This window comes from Hemitrygon akajei, chromosome 3 (genome assembly GCF_048418815.1).
Source record: "Hemitrygon akajei chromosome 3, sHemAka1.3, whole genome shotgun sequence".
Lineage (NCBI taxonomy): Eukaryota > Metazoa > Chordata > Chondrichthyes > Myliobatiformes > Dasyatidae > Hemitrygon > Hemitrygon akajei.
The window spans coordinates 42,197,772-42,215,729 of record NC_133126.1 but is presented as its reverse complement, the minus strand read 5'-3'; the positions used below and the strand labels follow the sequence as shown (position 1 = coordinate 42,215,729).

Genomic DNA, 17,958 nt, shown 5'->3' with positions numbered 1-17,958 from the left:
ATCAAGTTCATTTGAATAGATTAGCCATTTTTGCTACAGTGCCAAATTAAACCAATGACTCCTATTAAGTCTAATTCCTGTTCCCCACACATTGATGTTATTTACCCTTTTCTGAATATTAATGTGCCTATCTAAGAGTCTCTTAAATGTCTCTTCCTCTACCGTCATTCCTGGCCATGTGTTCCAGGCTCCCACCACTCTGTTTTTAAAAAAAGTCTTGCTTCACAATCTCCTTTGTACTTTCCACTCACACTTTAAGTACGTGCTCTCTGATACGAGGCATTTCACTCCTGGAAAAATAGATACTAGCTTTCTATCTGTGCCTCACATATTTTTGTAGATTTCTAAAAGAAACCTCCCTTTAGCCTCCACTACTCCAGAGAAAACAGCCCCAGCTTTTCCAGGCTCCCCTCATCGCAAATCTTCCAAATCATCTACTAGAACCATATAACAATCACAGCACAGAACGTCTCCAACCCTCTCCAAAACTTCCACATACTTTTATTGTGAGATGATCAGAATTCAAAGCTGAAAATACATTTTTATTGAAGTATTTATGTAGTATACAACCCTGAGATTCTTCCCATAGACAGCCACGAAACAAAGAAACACCATGGAACCTGTCCAAGGAAAACATCAAACACCCAACACGCAAAAAAAGAACAAATTGCGCAAATTGGGAAAAAATGTGAGAAACACACAGAATATAAAACACCAAACTGTAGAGTCATTGAAACAGTCTAGAAATGCTCAGTTTAGTTCAGTTCAGTTCAGTTAAATTTAGCTGTTCGTTCATTGACAGCAGGCTGCAGAGCCAGTCTGCCCTGATGAAAATCACACAAAATAGTAATAAAAAAAGGAGTAACCAGAAATCAGAAATACAAACATGAACCGCAGAGTGCACCACAAACCATGTCAATTAAACTTTGCCCAAGGTCCAAGACTCTGACACCAGCCTCTGGCAGCAGCGAGTGAAAGGGAGAGGGAGAGAGAAAGAGAGACTGATCAAACGCAGGCACCTTCCTCCTGTGGAGGGAGGGTGGGAGTGACGGGGGACAGGGAGGGGGGAGACAGATAGATCAGTCACATGCAGGCAGTCAGCGCTGAGCACCCACTCACCTTCTGCTTTCGTCCTTGTTGATTTCAATCTTGCTCGACGCTTTAATCGGTGAGATTGGAGAGAAATCGAGTTGATCATGGGCTTGCACCAGGTTTCTTGGCCTCCAGGCTGCACACTTTGCTCCAAGCCTTTGGGAACCCGCAGAGACAGCAAAGTGCCACTTGTTCAATCGATCCAAAAACACCCCATCAAAATGTAAATCACATGTTCCAATCGCACTTAGCTCAGTAGTATAAATATATTTGAAAAAAGAACTAAAAGAAGTAGTTTCGTGAACTGTCTGAAGGACGTCACCATTGTTCACTGGTGCCATCTTCTTCAGACTTCCGAAGATTTGAATGCAATACAGTGAATTCTGGTTAATTGGGACACATTGGGATCAATACATTTTGACCCAATTAACTGGCTGCCTCAATTAACTGAAGTTACACAGAAATAGACAAAAAGGTATATAAAAAAAAACAACTACCATTTAACTGAGTAACAGATTATATATTTAACTGAAATGCAGAACAAATTAGAACACTACCAATGCTATTAAAGTATTATAAAACTGTGTATTAGTTCCTAATAGTTTTAATTGTTAACAATGGAGCAATTCATCCAGTGTGCATTGCTGTGTCCGGGGCAGAGTAGCAGCTCTGATGCAGGGGCTTGTTGTCTCCATTCTGGGGCAGCTCACTCACCTCTGGTCTCCACTGGGTAGTCAGCTCTCACCTGTGGCTGGTACTAGCTGTTTACTGCAACAGCAGTCACACCCTGGTAAACTACTTCAGCAGGCAAGCTAAACCAGGTGAAGGTAGCCGGCGGGCCTCATATCCCAATGAAGTAGTCTGCAACATACCGGGCGGATAGGATCAGCAGTGAGATCCAACGGCCAAGAAGGCGGTTCTGAAATGCTTCATGGAGAGCAAAAGGCACGATAAGGCACAGAAGTGATGGTCATCCACTGCGACCAAGCAGCACTCCAGTTTCTGAAGACTGCTTGTACCACTGCACCTGGAATTCCAAGGTTAAAGGAGTGGAACTGTCCTGGTGCAACAGCTTTTCCTTTTTAAAAATTCTCCCACACAGGTTATACATTGTCGATACTGCCATGTTCCTTTGATTGACTATAAGTGAACAAAATTAGGACAAGCAGGTAATGCAGATAATGGACTTCCATCGAAGAATGATTTGGACGATTGCATCCTCCAAATCTTCATTTTCATCGTAACATTCAAGATGATTGTTGATACCTTCAAAGTTTTCATAGTTCCTAACTTGTTGAAGTAATGAAGTTGTTTCATTTTCACCTCTTGCCGTTTCTGACATCTCCAAGCCTGAATGCTTGAAACAGCAGTTGGCAACATAGTTCTCAATTGTCTTACAGCATATTTCTCACTAACTATCAGTGACAAAAATCACTGCTCTTTGAACACAAACACACGCTACTGACACTATTTAAAAACTGTCTGCTCTAAGCACGGTGTAGTGTTCTAATGGCCACACAAGTTCACGTGACTGACACTGTTCAGCAAAAGTGTCCTGTCCCAACTAAGCGGCATAGTGTCCCAAATAAACAAAGGCAAGCCTGGCTATTTTCTCAATTAGTTTTTGTTCTTTACAAGTTGTCCCAAATAAGCAGCTGTCGCACTTAAGCAATGGACCAATTAACTGGATTTACTGTACTCTAAATGTGGCCTAACCAGAGTTTTATAAATCTTAACTTATATATTTCCTTGTCCCCGAACTCAGTGACTCAACTAATCAAAGCAAGCATGTCATATGCTGTCTTTACCACCCTATTAACATGTACAGCCACTTTTCGGGAGCCCGAAACCTGGAAATTAAGATCCCTTTGTTCATCCATATGTAAAGGTCCTGCCACTAGTTGCCTACTCTGTCTGTATGTTGGATCGCCCAAAGCGCAGCACCTTATACCTTAAACCCTGTCTACCTCAGCTTCACCTCTGTCCGACACTGATCTGTAACCTGCTGTATCCTTTGGCAATCTTCTAATCTTCCATGCAAACCATAATGCCACTGATCTTCATGTCATCTGCTAACTTACGCATCTATCCCGCCACGTTTGTGTGTGTGTGTGTATATACACACACTGATAAGTTTGTGGCCTAAGGTAAAAGGAGATGAGTTATACAGCTCTCGTTACATGCACATGCAGGACAACTCTTTGAGTGATTATGCAGAAAGTTTGAAGTTAATAACTCAACTCCTTCCACCTTAGGCCACGGACTTATCAATCTGCCCTGATGAGTTTTTAACAGATCAGTTATTAACTTGAAACTTTCTGCATAATCATTTGAAGAGTTGACCTGCATGTGCATGTAACGAAAGCTGTATAACTCATCTCCTTCTGCCTTAGGCCATGAACTTATCAATCACCCCTCGTATATACATACATACATATATCTACGCACATATTTTATATATATATATCATTTATATATACACATATACACACATATACATACACATACACACACATATATAACAATGACAAATCAAATGAGTTTTACATAAATAGATCATTCTGATCTCTGAAGATGAACCTGCGTAATTTTCCTGCCAGCTTTTTCAGCTCCTCCTGTGCACACTGCAATTCTTTCTCCAGGTATGTGCAAGTTGTGTCAGAATTGGACTCCTGCTGCTCCAGTCGATGTTCCTGAAGCTGGTCGTTTTGTTTTTGTGAAGAACTGAAATGACAATTTATTTTATTATTGTGTTTCACGTTTCTCTTCCATATCAGAGTTAGACATTTATTAGCACATAGGAATAAACTGCCCCACAAAATTAAATCCGAGAATGAGAACATATTATCGTTACCATCATGTTTTCTACTGTATTATTGACATCAGATTTCAATCTCTGTTAATATTTACACACTGAACTATATTTTGAAGCTTAGGAGGTAGTGGAACACGTGATTTGAATCAGGATCAAGGAGGATATTGAAGATTTATTTGCTCCAATATAATGTGTACTTAGGGTGTAGATCTGATGAAAGTTCATTAGGCTGAAATCTTTCCACAAGTGGTGCATGATCTGCTGAATTCTTCCACAATTCCTGTATTTTTGAATCTGCTGATGCACATCCTGATCTGCAGCGGTAAGTACTATATGTTAGAGCATTTTAATTCTGTTATCTGCTGAATCAGATGTCAACCTACAATCAGAATGACCTTCAAAGAAATTAAATCTTAAAAATTTAGAAATTTCTTTCAAATCAAGGAATAGATTAGCTTTGAAAATTAGGTACAATTGTCTACCACTTGAAAGAATCTGCTGTTAGCATGTCATATACCAGTTTACCTTTTCATGCAAGTTTTTCTTGTAATAATTATTAGTTGCCAGTGCAGTAACAGGCACTTGCATTCTTTTGCATTATCAAATGGTAACATAGTCAGTGCAAGCAATGTTATTTCACATGTAATATCAATTAAAATCTTGTGAAGTTCCTCTCATCCATACAGAATGTTCCCAGTTCAAGAATATCTTGAGGAATTTAATTCTATATTGAGAGATTGGTGTCTTGTTTAGGTGGAATTGTGCTTGCTACTAATACTAGTGTGGTGCTGATCCTCAATATCAAATTTCAGTAGTGTCTCTTATTCTAAACTTTGACAGCATGGTTCAGGGATTGTTTCTCATTTGGAAGTGAGATTTTGCGTCATACCAAGTAAAATGGTGCATATTCACATCAGCAGTCAGATTGTGCTGTGGCTTGATTCCCTTCTGAAACGGTTTGCTGCAGAGAAAACACTTTATGGTGCTCTGAGGCTACAGAAGGTGCAAGACAAATGAAAGGTCTGTGAGAGATTTCTGACATTACATGATTGCAGCAACAGTGCCCATGGGAGACCTGGCACAAAATCTGCACCTGGCACGTACGGTGTGTTTTCTTGGAAATTTCCCATTAGTGCTCAAGATTTGCATGGATTCTGGATCACTAATATTTACAGTTTGTAATAATACAGAAATATTTGCAAATTAAAGCAATGTTTTAGTTAAATTGTAAACTCTCTATCTCCTGAATTGGGACATTTTCCTATGCATTTTAGCACAGATTTTTGCCTATCTCGAAAACAATTTTTAGTCACCTACCAGTTACACAAAAGGAATTGAATTATTTTTTTTATAAATTCTTTCAGCAGTTAGGTGCATTTCTGCTTCTCTCTTGTAGTGAAATTTCTTACATCCCCTAATTGTTGTTTGAATGCAACATGCACTGTTTTGAGTAGGTTGTGCTCTCTTGAGAAATTACTCTCATCTTTCAACATCAGAGATATGAAAGTAATCTCCAGAGAGGTTACTGCTATTAGATGATTGCAGCAACAGTGAATATCAGAAACATTTAAGGGCTTCTTTAACTTCCTAACGGAAGCTGGTAGGTCATAATCTTTTCATTAATATGATGCTAAATAGAAACATAGAAAACCTACAGCACAATACAAGCCCTTCAGCCCACAAAGTTGTGCCAAACATGTCCCTACCTTAGAAATTACTAGGCTTAGCTATAGCCCTCTATTTTTCTAAGCTCCATGTACCTATCCAAAAGTCTCTTAAAAGACCCTATCGTATTCGCCTCCACCACCATTGCCAGCAGCTCATTCCACACACTCACCACTCTCTGAGTAAAAAACATACCCCTGACATATACTCCCCAGCACCTTAAACCTGTGTCTTCTTGTGGCAACCATTTCAGCCCTGGGAAAAAGCCTCTGACTATCCACATGATCAATGCCTCTCATCATCTTATACACCTCTATCAGGTCACCTCTCATCCTCCTTCGCTCCAAGGAGGAAAGACTGAGTTCACTCAACCTATTCTCATAAGGCATGCTCCCCAATCCAGGCAACATCCTTGTAAATCTCCTCTGAACCCTTTCTATGCCTTCCACATCCTTCCTGTAGTAAGGTGACCAGAACTGAGCACAGTACTCCAAGTGGAGTCTGACCAGGGTCTTATATAGCTACAACATTACCTCTCGGCTCCTAAATTCAATTCCACGATGATGAGGGCCAATACATCATATGCTTTCTTAACCACAGAGTCAACCTGCGCAGCTGCTTTGAGCGTCCTATGGACTCGGACCCCAATATCCCTCTGATCCTCCACACTGCCAAGAGTCTTACCATTAATACTATATTCTGCCATCATATTTGACCTACCAAAATGAACCATTTCACACTTATCTGGGTTGAACTCCATCTGTCACTTCTCAGCCCAGTTTTGCATCCTATCAATGTCCCGCTGTAACCTCTGACAGCCCTCCACACTATCCACAACACCTCCAACCTTTGTGTCATCAGCAGACTTACTAACCCATCCCTCCACTTCCTCATCCAGGTCATTTATAAAAATCATGAAAAGAAGGGGTCCCAGAACAGATCCCTGAGGCACACCACTGGTCACCAACCTCCATGCAGAATATGACCAGTCTACAACCACTCTTTGCCTTCTGTGGGCAAACCAATTCTGGATCCACAAAGCAATGTCCCCTTGGATCCCATGCCTCTTTACTTTCTCAATAAGCCTTGCATGGAGTACCTTATCAAATGCCTTGCTGAAATCCAGATACACTACACTTGGGATTGGCAGCTGAGTTATTGATAGGGTAAATTACACTTGGGAATCTTGGCATAAGGAAATCTTGCAACCGAGCAGGCTCTGAATATGTGTTAGTTGGTACGAGTACTGCTTCATAAATGAACTGATTAGAATACTCTTTCACTGTTCACAATTCCTAACTACAATATGCAATGTGACCCAGTCAAGATATTCATTTAGATTTAATTCACAAACTTCTTTTTTGCTGTAGGCAGCCCCATTGCTAATTATATTTTATCCTTAATAAATCAAGTTAAGTGATCATTCCAGTCCACTCCAGACATTGGCATGTGAACCTGACATTCATAGTATAGTTTGGAATCAGTATTTAGAAATGGCTTGATGTCTGATTTCAGAACAATTTTAATATGCAATAAAATATAAATCTCATCTGTTGTGCCATTTCTGGACCTCCCACTTCTTTTCTAATATATTTTAATAGCTGTTTTTGCCAAATATTCATCATTGGGATCTCTTCTGGGGAAGATATGACCTGTACAAATAGGATGTGTTACACCTGAACCCGAGTGGGACCAATACCCTTGCATGCTGGAGCTGCTGGGGAGGGTTTAAACCAATTTGACAGGGGAATGGAAATAGAGCGATAGGACAGCGAATGGTGCAGTTGGTATACAAGTCAACGCAGTGCATAGTGAGACTGTGAGGAAGGACAGGCAGATGATAGGACAAAATTGCAGTCAGTGGGATGAGCTGGAGTATAACCTGGGAGCAAAATTGAAAAGGATGATGAATACAGGACTGAATGTGTTATATTTGAATGCAGGTTGTATACAGGATAATGTAGATGATCTTGTAGCACAGGTATGATGTTGTGGGCATCACTGACACGACTGCAAGAAGTTCATAGTTGGGAGCTTAACATTCAAAGATACTGTATACATTGTGTTGAAAGGGCAGGAAGGTAAACAGGGGGGATGGGGTGTCTCTGCTGGTAAAAAAATAAGAAATCAAATCCTTAGAAAGAGTTGACATAGGATAGGAAGATACAGAATCCTTGTGGGTAGAGTTAAAAAATTGCAAGTTAAAAAGACCCTGATGGGAGATATATACAGACCTCTGAACAGTAGCCAGGATGTGGGCTATAAATGTTAAGAGTGATTAAAAAAAAGGCATGCAAAAAAGGTAATGTTACAAAAGTTGAGAGGGATTTCAATATGCAAACAGATTGGGAAGATCAGGTTGGCACTGAATCCCAAGAGATGGAATTTATAGAACGTCTCTGAAGTTGGCTTTTTAGAGCAGCTTGTGGCTGAGCCTACTAGTGGAAAGGAAATTCTAGACTGGGTATTGTGCAATGAAGCAGATTTGATTAGGGAGCTTAAGGTAAAGGAACCCTTAGGAGCCAGTGATCATAATATGACAGAATTCATCCTGTAGACTGAGAGAGAGAAGCTAAAGTCAGAAGTGCTAGATTAACAGTGGAGTAAAGGGAATTACAGAGGCATGAGAGAAAAGCTGGGCAAAGGTGTTTGGAAGGGGACACTAGCAGGGATGATGGCAGAATACCAATCGTTGGAATTTCTGGAACAATTTGGAAGCTGCAGGATAGATGCATGCCAAAGTTGAAGAAATATTCTAAAGGGAGGATGTGCAACCATGGCTGGCAAGGGAAGTAAAAGACAGCATAAAAGTTAAAGAGAAGGCATATATTATAGCAAAAATTAGTGCAAAGTCAGAGGATTGAGAAGCTTTTAAAAACTAACTGAAGGCAACTAAAAAAAGCCAAAAGGAGAGAAAAGCTGAAATAGGAAGGTAAGCTAGCAAATAATATTTAAAAAGTATACCAAAACTTTTTCAGATATATAAGAGAAAAAGAGAGGAGAGAGGGGATATCTGGTATGATCATGATTCAGATGGGGATGATGGTAATGTACATAATTGAGACATGTACAAGTTAGAGAGGAACGCAGAAGTGCTGATGAACAAAATCAAGTGGCAGCGCCTGCCCCATTACCACTGAGACCACCATCCTTAACTACACCACCACCAAATTACAGCACTTAGCCTAGTGTGTGTCAGCATCCAGGGAATCTTCGCCCAGCTGCCTCACCCCCGTCTATGGGATTTAGGACCCTCCCAACTGTTTTTGTTAAACGTGCACAAATTGATTCAGTTAGGGTGATTAGCAACGGACCCATCGGTCCTGGCTGAATTGCGGTTGGAGCTGATGGAGCTGAATGCGCCCTGTGGGCAGTGGTCATACAGTACAAGCTGTCCATGCTTGCTACCTTGCTCCTTTGGATTGAGATGCATCTCCTCATCCCTGGAAGCCTCCCCCCCCCCCCCACTCCCCCGGATGATCCGTGATATGGCAACACAGCCTGCCATTGATACTAACAATACCCTTAACGGCCCAGGGGCTGTCCCCTTTTCCCTTGGAATGTGCGCCTGATTGATGGAATGGGGACCCTCATGGTGCAGAGGCATCTTTTTGGCTCTGTTAGGGCTAGCTGAGGGTCAGATTGTTGCGGAGACTAGCAGTCTGTTGGCCCAACTTGAAGGGTCAGATGTAGATCAGGAGTAAGTGCAGGTTAAGGTTGTTTTTAAATTCCAGCAGCAGCAGAAGCAATCTGGGTGCATGATGAATAGAACTAGGAATGCCCCAGAGCAGCCGATGACTGTCTCCTAGACATTGGCTTAAATCATTTTTCATTGAATGTCACCAGCCCATATCATTGGCCAATTTTCCAAACTATCTATGTATTTCAATATTTCATTGAATTGGGAGAAAAAGCTTAAGAGCCTGTTGTTTGTAATCCTCCTGATTTGCAATGGCCAACCTGAAGATATTTCTCACCATTTCCTCAAAATTGTTTCTTCATACTCTAAAAATTATATAGTACCCAATTCAATGGAGCAAAAATTTAGCTTTGCTCTTAAAGTTTCTGCCTGAAGCCTTTGACGTCAGAGCTATAGTTGGAAATATGCAGTAATTTCACAAATGCATACAAATCTAGTTGTACTAATATTGAAAATGGCATTGCATCTCATCAACTCTGCCTGCAATGCAGTTATAATGCCCAACCCAGAAATCAGTGCTGCAAATAATATTCTCACCATTCCCAAACATATCTAGAATTTTTAATCCAGTATTTTTAGATCTTTATCTTTAAATGCTGTGATGACATAAATATTTTCATTGTCAGTTTTGGCACAGATATTTCCTCGTCACTCCTGATACAGATTCACAGGATTTATCCCACCTAATCTTTCAACAATCCTCTCCCCACTCTCTCTCTCTATTACCACCAAGAGAGTTAAATCCTATTGATATCACAAAATACAAGACTGCTTTTCTGGATAGTCAGGAAGGAGTTCAGCTTGAGGGAAAATATTGAGAAAAAACAGTTCCATAAAATTGTACATGACAGCAGTCTTCAAAGAGTTTGGTGTGAATTAAGATGAATTTTTAAGAAATTCTTAAGTAATAATTTCCATTAGGTTGCCCTATAATAAGTGCCTTCATGTGCATTAAAAATAATAACCAACTGATGGTTCATTAATGAAGTCTGAATTAATATTATTGAAAGCAATGTACAAATGTTTTTCTTTAATTTTATTTAGAGATACAGCACAGACCAGGCTATTCTGCCGTGTTGCCCAGCAACCCACCTAGTTCAACCACAGGACAATTATTGAATATTTTCATTAACATACAGGTGTACTAATAAAGCAGCCACTGAGTGTGTTAATGAAAATAGTTAATCAGCCAATCATGTGGCAACAACTCAGTGCATAAAAGCATGCAGCCATGGTCAAGAGGTTCAGTTGTTGTTCAGACCAAACATCAACATGGGGTGGAACTGACTTTCACAATCAAATGATTGTTCATGCCAGACAGGGTGGTTTGAGTATCTCAGAAACTGCAGTTCCTGATATTTTCACGTATAACAGTCTCTACAGTTTTAGAGAGTAGTGTGAGGAAACAAAAAACATTCAGTAGGTGGCAATTCTGTGTGTGAAAGCACCTTGTTAATGAGAGAGGTCAGAGGAGAATGGCCAGATTGGCTCAAGCTGACAGGAAGGTGACAGTAACTCAAATAACCATATGTTACAACAGTGGTGTGCAGAAGAGCATCTCTGAACACACAACACGTCAAACCTTGAAGTGGTGGGCTACAGCAGCAGAAGACCAGGAACATATATATATTTTATAATAAGATAGAATGTTGTCTTACTGTAGAAGAGGTTTGCCAAAATAATGACTCGATAACAGGGCACACGCAATAAGCAGAGGTTGGCCAAACTTGGATTTTCTCTTGAGTGGCAGAGGCTAAGGGGAGCTCTAATAGAAGTTTATACGATTATGAGAGCATAGATAGAGTAGATAGCTGGTATAATTTTCCCAGGAGAGAAATGTCTAATACTAGAGAATATGCATTTAAGGTGAGAGAGGTTAAGTTCAAAGGAAATATGCAAAAAAGTTTTGTTTAATCACAGAGAGTGGGTGATGTCTGGAATGTGCTCCCAGAGGTGTAGCAGAGGCAATTATGATAGTGGCATTTAAAAGGCATTTAATTAGATGCGTTGGTGCGTGGCCAAGTGGTTAAGGCATTCGTCTAGTGATCTGAAGGTTGCTAGTTCGAGCCTTGGCTGAGGCTGTGTGTATGTCCTTGAGTAAGGCAATTAACCACACATTGCTCTGCGATGACACCGGTGCCAAGCTGTATGGGTCCTAATGCCCTTCCCTTGGACAACGTCGGTGGCGTGGAGAGGGGAGACTTGCAGCTTGGGCAACTGCCGGTCTTCCATTAAAGAAAACCTTGTCAAGGCTTGCGCCCTGGAAACTTTCTATCAAGACTAACAGAGGTGCCACGGTCTATCGAGACTAACAGAGGCCTAAGCAATTAGATACATGAATACATGGACATTGAGCATGCAGAAGGGATTAGTTTAAAGTTCAAAGTAAATTTTATTATCAATGTACATATATGTTACCATATACAAATTTGAGATTTATTTTCCTGTGGGCATTCTCAGCAAATCTATAGAATAATATCTATAACAGAATCGAGTGCAGAAGACAATAAACTGTGCAAATGCAATTAAAAATAAATAGCAATAAATAACAAGAACATGAAATAGAGATAAAGAATCCTTAAAGTGAAATCATTGGTTGTGGGAAACATCTCAATGATGGGGCAAGTGAGTTTAGTTATCCCCTGATGCTTGTGGGGTAGTAACTGTTCTTGAACCTAGTGGTGTGGGTCCTGAAGACCTTGTATCTCCTACCTGATGGAAGCAGCAAGAAGAGAGCATGGCCTGGGTGGAGGGCATCTCTGGTGATGGATGCTGCTTTCCTACAACAGCATTTTGTTGGCCATGGTGGATTTGAAATATGGAAGAAAATGCTGAACTCAAGGGCAGTGGAAGCAAACAGATTGATTATCTTTGTTTTTGCCATGTGCTTGGAGATGGAGGCTGCATTTTGTGGAACTATTTTATGCCATCCATTTTGTGCGAGAAATTGAGACACAATGATTCTTAAGGTAATCTGTGGGACTAGAGATCATTTCCAAATAAGAAGTAATTTGAGAGATGCTCTTTGGTTGTAGATAACATGCAGGTTTGTGAACGTTGGGGTTGGTGTCTACCTGGAGTGATTACTGGTTGAGAGCTCATTGCTGATTGAGAACAAAGAGCCACTTGCTGGGGAGCAGGGCAATAAATTGATGCTGGCTTGAAGTAGAGCCAATGAAAAGGTGATAAAGGTCAGTCGCATGACCTACAGCCAATGACACTGGAATGCTATATTTGAATTGATAAGAAATGAATATAAAAGTGGAGACTTTGATTGCACTATCAGCAATAACTCCAGAGAATCACCATCGCAAGGAAGAACCTGCACGCCAAGGGTTGGGAGAAGGAAGAGTGAATTGTCTGGCCAATGGAGATCCGCTATTCTGGTGATGTAAATTGGACAAGTTGTCCAAGTGAGTATTGGTACAGAGGAAACAGTAGAATTCATGGTTAAGTTGATCTCCTGGGCTCAACATAGTAACGTTGTTGTTTGTGCAGAGACAATAACGTGTGAGCTTCCATTAATTACCTAGTTCCATTGAGGAATAGTCAACATTTTGTTCCTGTGCTGTACTGTTTTATGTTCTTCCCAAAATGTAGAATCCCAAAATAGGGATTGCACAAATTTTGTAATGTACAGATAATGACAAATTGTGAAGAAAGACAGTTTTTAAAGAAGCTTCTGGTATTTTAATTATCTTCTGAGCCTCGGTGCATTTGTATTATAGGGATCTTAAAACATAAAAACTGGGTGAAATGCATAACTAACAGATAACATTGATCTATAATTGCTAGAGCAATTATATAATTTGAAAATTTGGATTGAATAGATTTGGTGCTACAATTTAGTTGAACTTAAATAATATTTCTAAATAAATTCAAAACACAAAATGCTGGCAGAACTCAGCAGGCCAAACAGCATCTATGGGAGGAGGTAGTGCCGACACTCCTGATGAAGGGTTTCGGCCCAAAACATCATCACTACCTCCTCCCATAGATGCTATTTGGTCTGCTGAGTTCTGCCAGCATTTTGTGTTTTGTGTTTATTTCCAGCATCTGCAGATTCACTCATGTTTCTAAATAAATTATTTACTTCCTCTACATCATCCATTAGGCATACTCATATTAAGTTCAATTATGAAGTCTTCATACCATGTTTAAGAAATTGCTGATATAATTTATCCATTGCTTTTTTTAAAATTTGGGAACACTGTGCTCCTCTAAAGAATTGTTTAATACCAATTCCTATTGATATTATCACAGAAGGAATATTCTCCGTGTTAGGTATTTTTAGAAATATTTTTAAACCTGGAATTAAGTAACTTATGCAGTATCATGTGGCCATGGGTACTTATGGTATCCTAAATTTGTAATTTCATTTGTAGCTGGAAAATGACAGTATGTGACTACATTCTGTAGATAGCCATGAAAGAAACCCTAAACATTAAATTTTACTTGTTTACATCATGTACCTTAAATACTAAAACTACACTTGAAATAAACTGGCATCTCATATCAAAATTGATTTTCTCTGCTTTGATGTAAATAATATAACATACCTTATTTTTTCCATTTTGTCGGCTGTGACCTGAATGGAAATTAATTTAATAAATGTTAAAAATCTTAATATTTTTACACTATTTGTAAAGGTAGTTTAAAAAATGTATTTCCAAAATCTTAATAAATCCATCCACAGTACACTAGCACTTCACGAGGTTGTGTCCTCAACCCCCTACTCTACTCACTGACTACAAGACCAGATTCTGCTCCAGCTCCATCTGCTAGTTTGTAGGTGATCCCACCGTGGTGAGTCGCATCTCAAATGACAATGAGCCAGAGTTCAGGAAGGAGACAGAAAGTGTCATGACAACAACTTTTCCCTCAATGTCAACAAAAATGGGAAGGGGAGAGAAGGGTGGTGGACATGCTTATTTCTACATCAACAGCTTTAAGTTCCTTGAGTTGAATGTCACCAGTAGCCTGTCCTGCTCCAACCACATTGATGTCACAGCCAGAAAAGCTCATGGTGCCTCTGCTTCCTCAGGAGGCTAAAGAAATTCAACATGTCCTCTTTGAATCTTACCTATTTGAATCGATGCACCACAGAAAGCCTTCTGTCTGGATACATAATGGCTTGACAAGACAGCTGCTCTGCGCGTGACCGCAAGAAACTGACGAGACTTGTGAATACAGTTCAGCACATATGGGGACCAGTCTCCTTTTGTGGACTTCTTGCTGCCTCAGGAAAGACCCCACCCATCTCAGACATTCTATCTTCTCCCCTCTTCCAGCAGGCAAAAGATACAAAAGCCCAAAAGCACATACTACTAGTTCAAGGACTACTGATATAAGACTATTGAATGGTTCCCTAGTACAATAAGGAGTCTTAACTTCACAATCTATCTCACTATCATCTTGCACTTAATATTTACCTGCATTGCCCTTTGTCTATAACTATAACACTTTATTCTGCATTTGGTTATAGTTTTACTCTGTTCTGATTCAATGCACTGTATAATGATTTGGTCTGAATGAATAGTATGCAAGACAAACTGATTGCTACATATGGCAATAACAAACCAATTCCAGTTAACAGCTTTATATATGCACACAAGTTGAAAAGTTTACAGCAACACAGTTTATTTACCGATTCTACAGCAGCAACAGAATCAAATAAAGCAACATTAATTTGCAAAGTAAGGCTAGAGCCATTGATTATGTGTCACTAGAAATTTATACTTTCAAATACAGCTGGGTGCAAATAAAATTGAAAACTTTATTTTAAATTGGAGGAAAAGCAGGAAAATTGAACTATCATCGGATGCAACTGGGACATGGTAAAATTCCAAAAACAAGAGAAGATCTGCAGATGCTGGAAATCCGAGCAACACACAAAATGCTGGAGGAACTCAGCAGGCCAGGCAGCATCTATGGAAAAAAGTACAGACAACACTTCGGGCTGAACCCTTCAGCATGGTAAAATTCTCTGTTTTTAAATACAATATATTTAACGATAATTTCGAACTAACATATTTACTTTCATTGGAATTCATCCAATATCTAGGCAGTAGTAAGCTAAGTGGGAAGGATTGGATAATAAGTACAGATTTGCTCTGTGCCTGTTTGCCATCGTATCAATGTCCATTTTGAGCCTTTGGTCAGTTTTAGCTCTGGTACTGCATGCTGGTCAGGCCTCATTAATCAGACCCAGCATGTTGCTTGTTCCTAAGGGATGGAGTAGGGGAAGTTGCAATTATGGTTACAATCCCATCAGGTTCTTCAATAAAGTTGCAGTTGTAGTGCTATGGGTGCCAAAGAACTTGAATTTGGATACTAAAATTGGCATATTACCTTGAAACAAGTATTAGTGCCTATAGAAATAACTGTTAGGTATTAAAACTGGCAGGCTCACTGGATCTGTTTCAAGACATTACCAGCACAGTAACACTTAGAGCAATGCAAAATACTGAAATGTAAATTAAAACTGAAATTTTAAACTTACCATGTTAATATTTCTGGATATGGATGGCGATCTGCATTTCAATAAACTTTTACTTGGAGTTGACATCACTGGCATGGGAATCAGTGGCCTAGTTCTTCTAGAATTTTCTTTGTTCACATAAGCGTGGTTGTCCTGTTGAACTGCGTCATCTGTGCTGATCCTTTCTTCGGTGCCTTCACTCTTAGTGCTGTCTATGTCTGTATCTAGAGGGGCTTTTCCCACGTGGTACATTTGACTAGGGATTTTTTGAATCTGCTGCACTTAATTGAAAATATACTGGCTGAAAGCAGTTCTGTACCTTTGGGTTTTAGAACTCAAAATATTTTAGGGTTTTTAAGACCCTAAACTCAGACTGTGCGTTGGTCAGGAAGTGAGGAGAATATCAGCTGTCCACTGCTCTAACAAGAACACTGACTGATGACACTCAAGTCTGATTAGGCTAAATTGTTGGTCTTGAGCATTTCTATCTTCTTCTGTCCTTAGCTTTTTCCTTCTGTAAACTGCACTTAATTAAAAATAGAAGCATTTTAATCAATCCAATCAGGCAGCGTTAACAGCACATGAACGTCATGTTTTGAGTATTAGCCTCTTACTGCGGGGGAGCACAAATTTGCAGTGATAACTGTTTCTGCCTCTGTCCGAGAACAGAGACTAGCAGGAAACAACACAATCAATAGCTGACCGCTTCCACTCTGTTGTCTTTGGTTTGTCTGAACAAGTGCAGGGTAATTCTGCCCTTATGAGACTGTTCCAGTTACTGAGCATTTTAAGACAATAACATCTGATTGGTCATCACTGGAATCGATTCTTGTTTTAAGGCATACTACCAGAATCAATTCAGCTTTTGTATAATCACATATTGAAGTTTAGTAGCTGAATAATTTGATGTCCATGCGCTGCATTGACTTGGTATTCTAGGGGGTGCAATAAAAGATTTAAAAAATGTTATTTTAATCTGTGGCCTAAATTTGACACAATTCCACTCAGGCCAAAAACAAAAATCTAAAAGAAACATCAATATGAAAAGCAAATTACTTAACACAATTAGCACATATGGCTGATGCATTAAAAAATCTCACCGATTTTTGAGGACACTGGGAAATCGATGCAGATATTTCACATGAAATTGATTTTAAAAGGTCATGATATTCTGATAGAGCTAATGTTGAACCTGAAAGAATATGATATTTGTCAATGTTTAAATCTGGAATTATAGATCTTCATGGTCTACTTTGTGTATTCTCATCGCTTGTGACAGGAAATCTGTGGGGTTGATCTGAACTCTTCACAGTTTAATTAAAAAGCTATCTAAAAGCCATTAGCCTTCCTTTGCAGAACAAGAGACTTAATCTCATTCAACAAAATATCCTGAGAGTACAAATGAAATGAACAATCAGTTCTGAAATCTCACTGTCAGTTCTTTCTGTTACTAATTGTGAACTCCCAAAAAACTGTGGCTTGAATGATAATCAGGTACAGTACATGCTTAGAAGTAAGTGAGCCACAGGGGCTTCTGGAACAGCCCAACACACAGGACTAATGACTTAATGAAGTTGGGGAGTACGAAGTGTGGAGGAAATCTGGGATCTGGTTCCAGATGAATTCTTTTCAATCCTGCTAACCAAACACTTGGGAAGTTGTGACCCTCAAGACCTCTTTTCAATACAAAGTGGCACTTAGCTTTATAGAGATGTCAGGGAGAAGATAATTATGTTGTTTCACAAAGAATACATCAAATCATAAAACAAAAACAGAAAATGCTAGTTTGATTACAATTGTGGTTTATTTTAAAATTCTATATTTTTATCATTTTACTCAGAGGAAACAATGAATTTGCTTTTATATAATAAATGAAAAATCTTTTTATTTATATGAACTTTTAGCATGTTATTTGATGGCCAAAGAGTAATTATTCTACAAGTTTTCTACAAATTACTTCCACTCAACATTCCTCAAAGACAGTTGTGTTAAAATCATTTTTAATCATCGCCTTGGGAAATCATGAATATTTATTCAACCCATGAGAATTTTGTACAAAGATCATTTGTATCCCTGTGGTTACAATGAATGCCTATCCATTTCAAACCCCATTGCTTCCCCACATATAATTGCATTTAACCGCGAGACAAGGTTACAAAGTCAGCATCCTTTAGTATTCTGTAATACATTAGATTATTCTGCTTG

The 17,958-nt window shown here is 39.3% G+C and overlaps 1 protein-coding gene across 3 annotated transcripts in view; it reads right to left on the bottom strand.

Annotated features, from left to right (window-relative positions):
* The window catches only part of LOC140724902 (brain-enriched guanylate kinase-associated protein-like), a 29,567-nt gene extending 13,075 nt beyond the window's left edge, over window positions 1–16,492 (bottom strand). Inside the window, exons 1-3 of one of the 3 annotated variants that reach the window (XM_073039659.1) lie at window positions 15,775–16,492; window positions 13,832–13,860; window positions 3,640–3,816 (exon numbers count right to left, since the gene is read on the bottom strand). In XM_073039659.1, the coding sequence (XP_072895760.1) occupies window positions 3,640–3,816; window positions 13,832–13,860; window positions 15,775–16,005 (437 nt within the window). In that variant the 5' untranslated portion in view covers window positions 16,006–16,492. Of the gene's footprint in view, window positions 1–3,639; window positions 3,817–13,831; window positions 13,861–14,355; window positions 14,449–15,774 lie in introns of those variants that run through there. The other 2 variants (XM_073039660.1, XM_073039661.1) reach the window with 2 other exon arrangements.
* Between the last annotated feature and the right edge of the window lie 1,466 nt (window positions 16,493–17,958).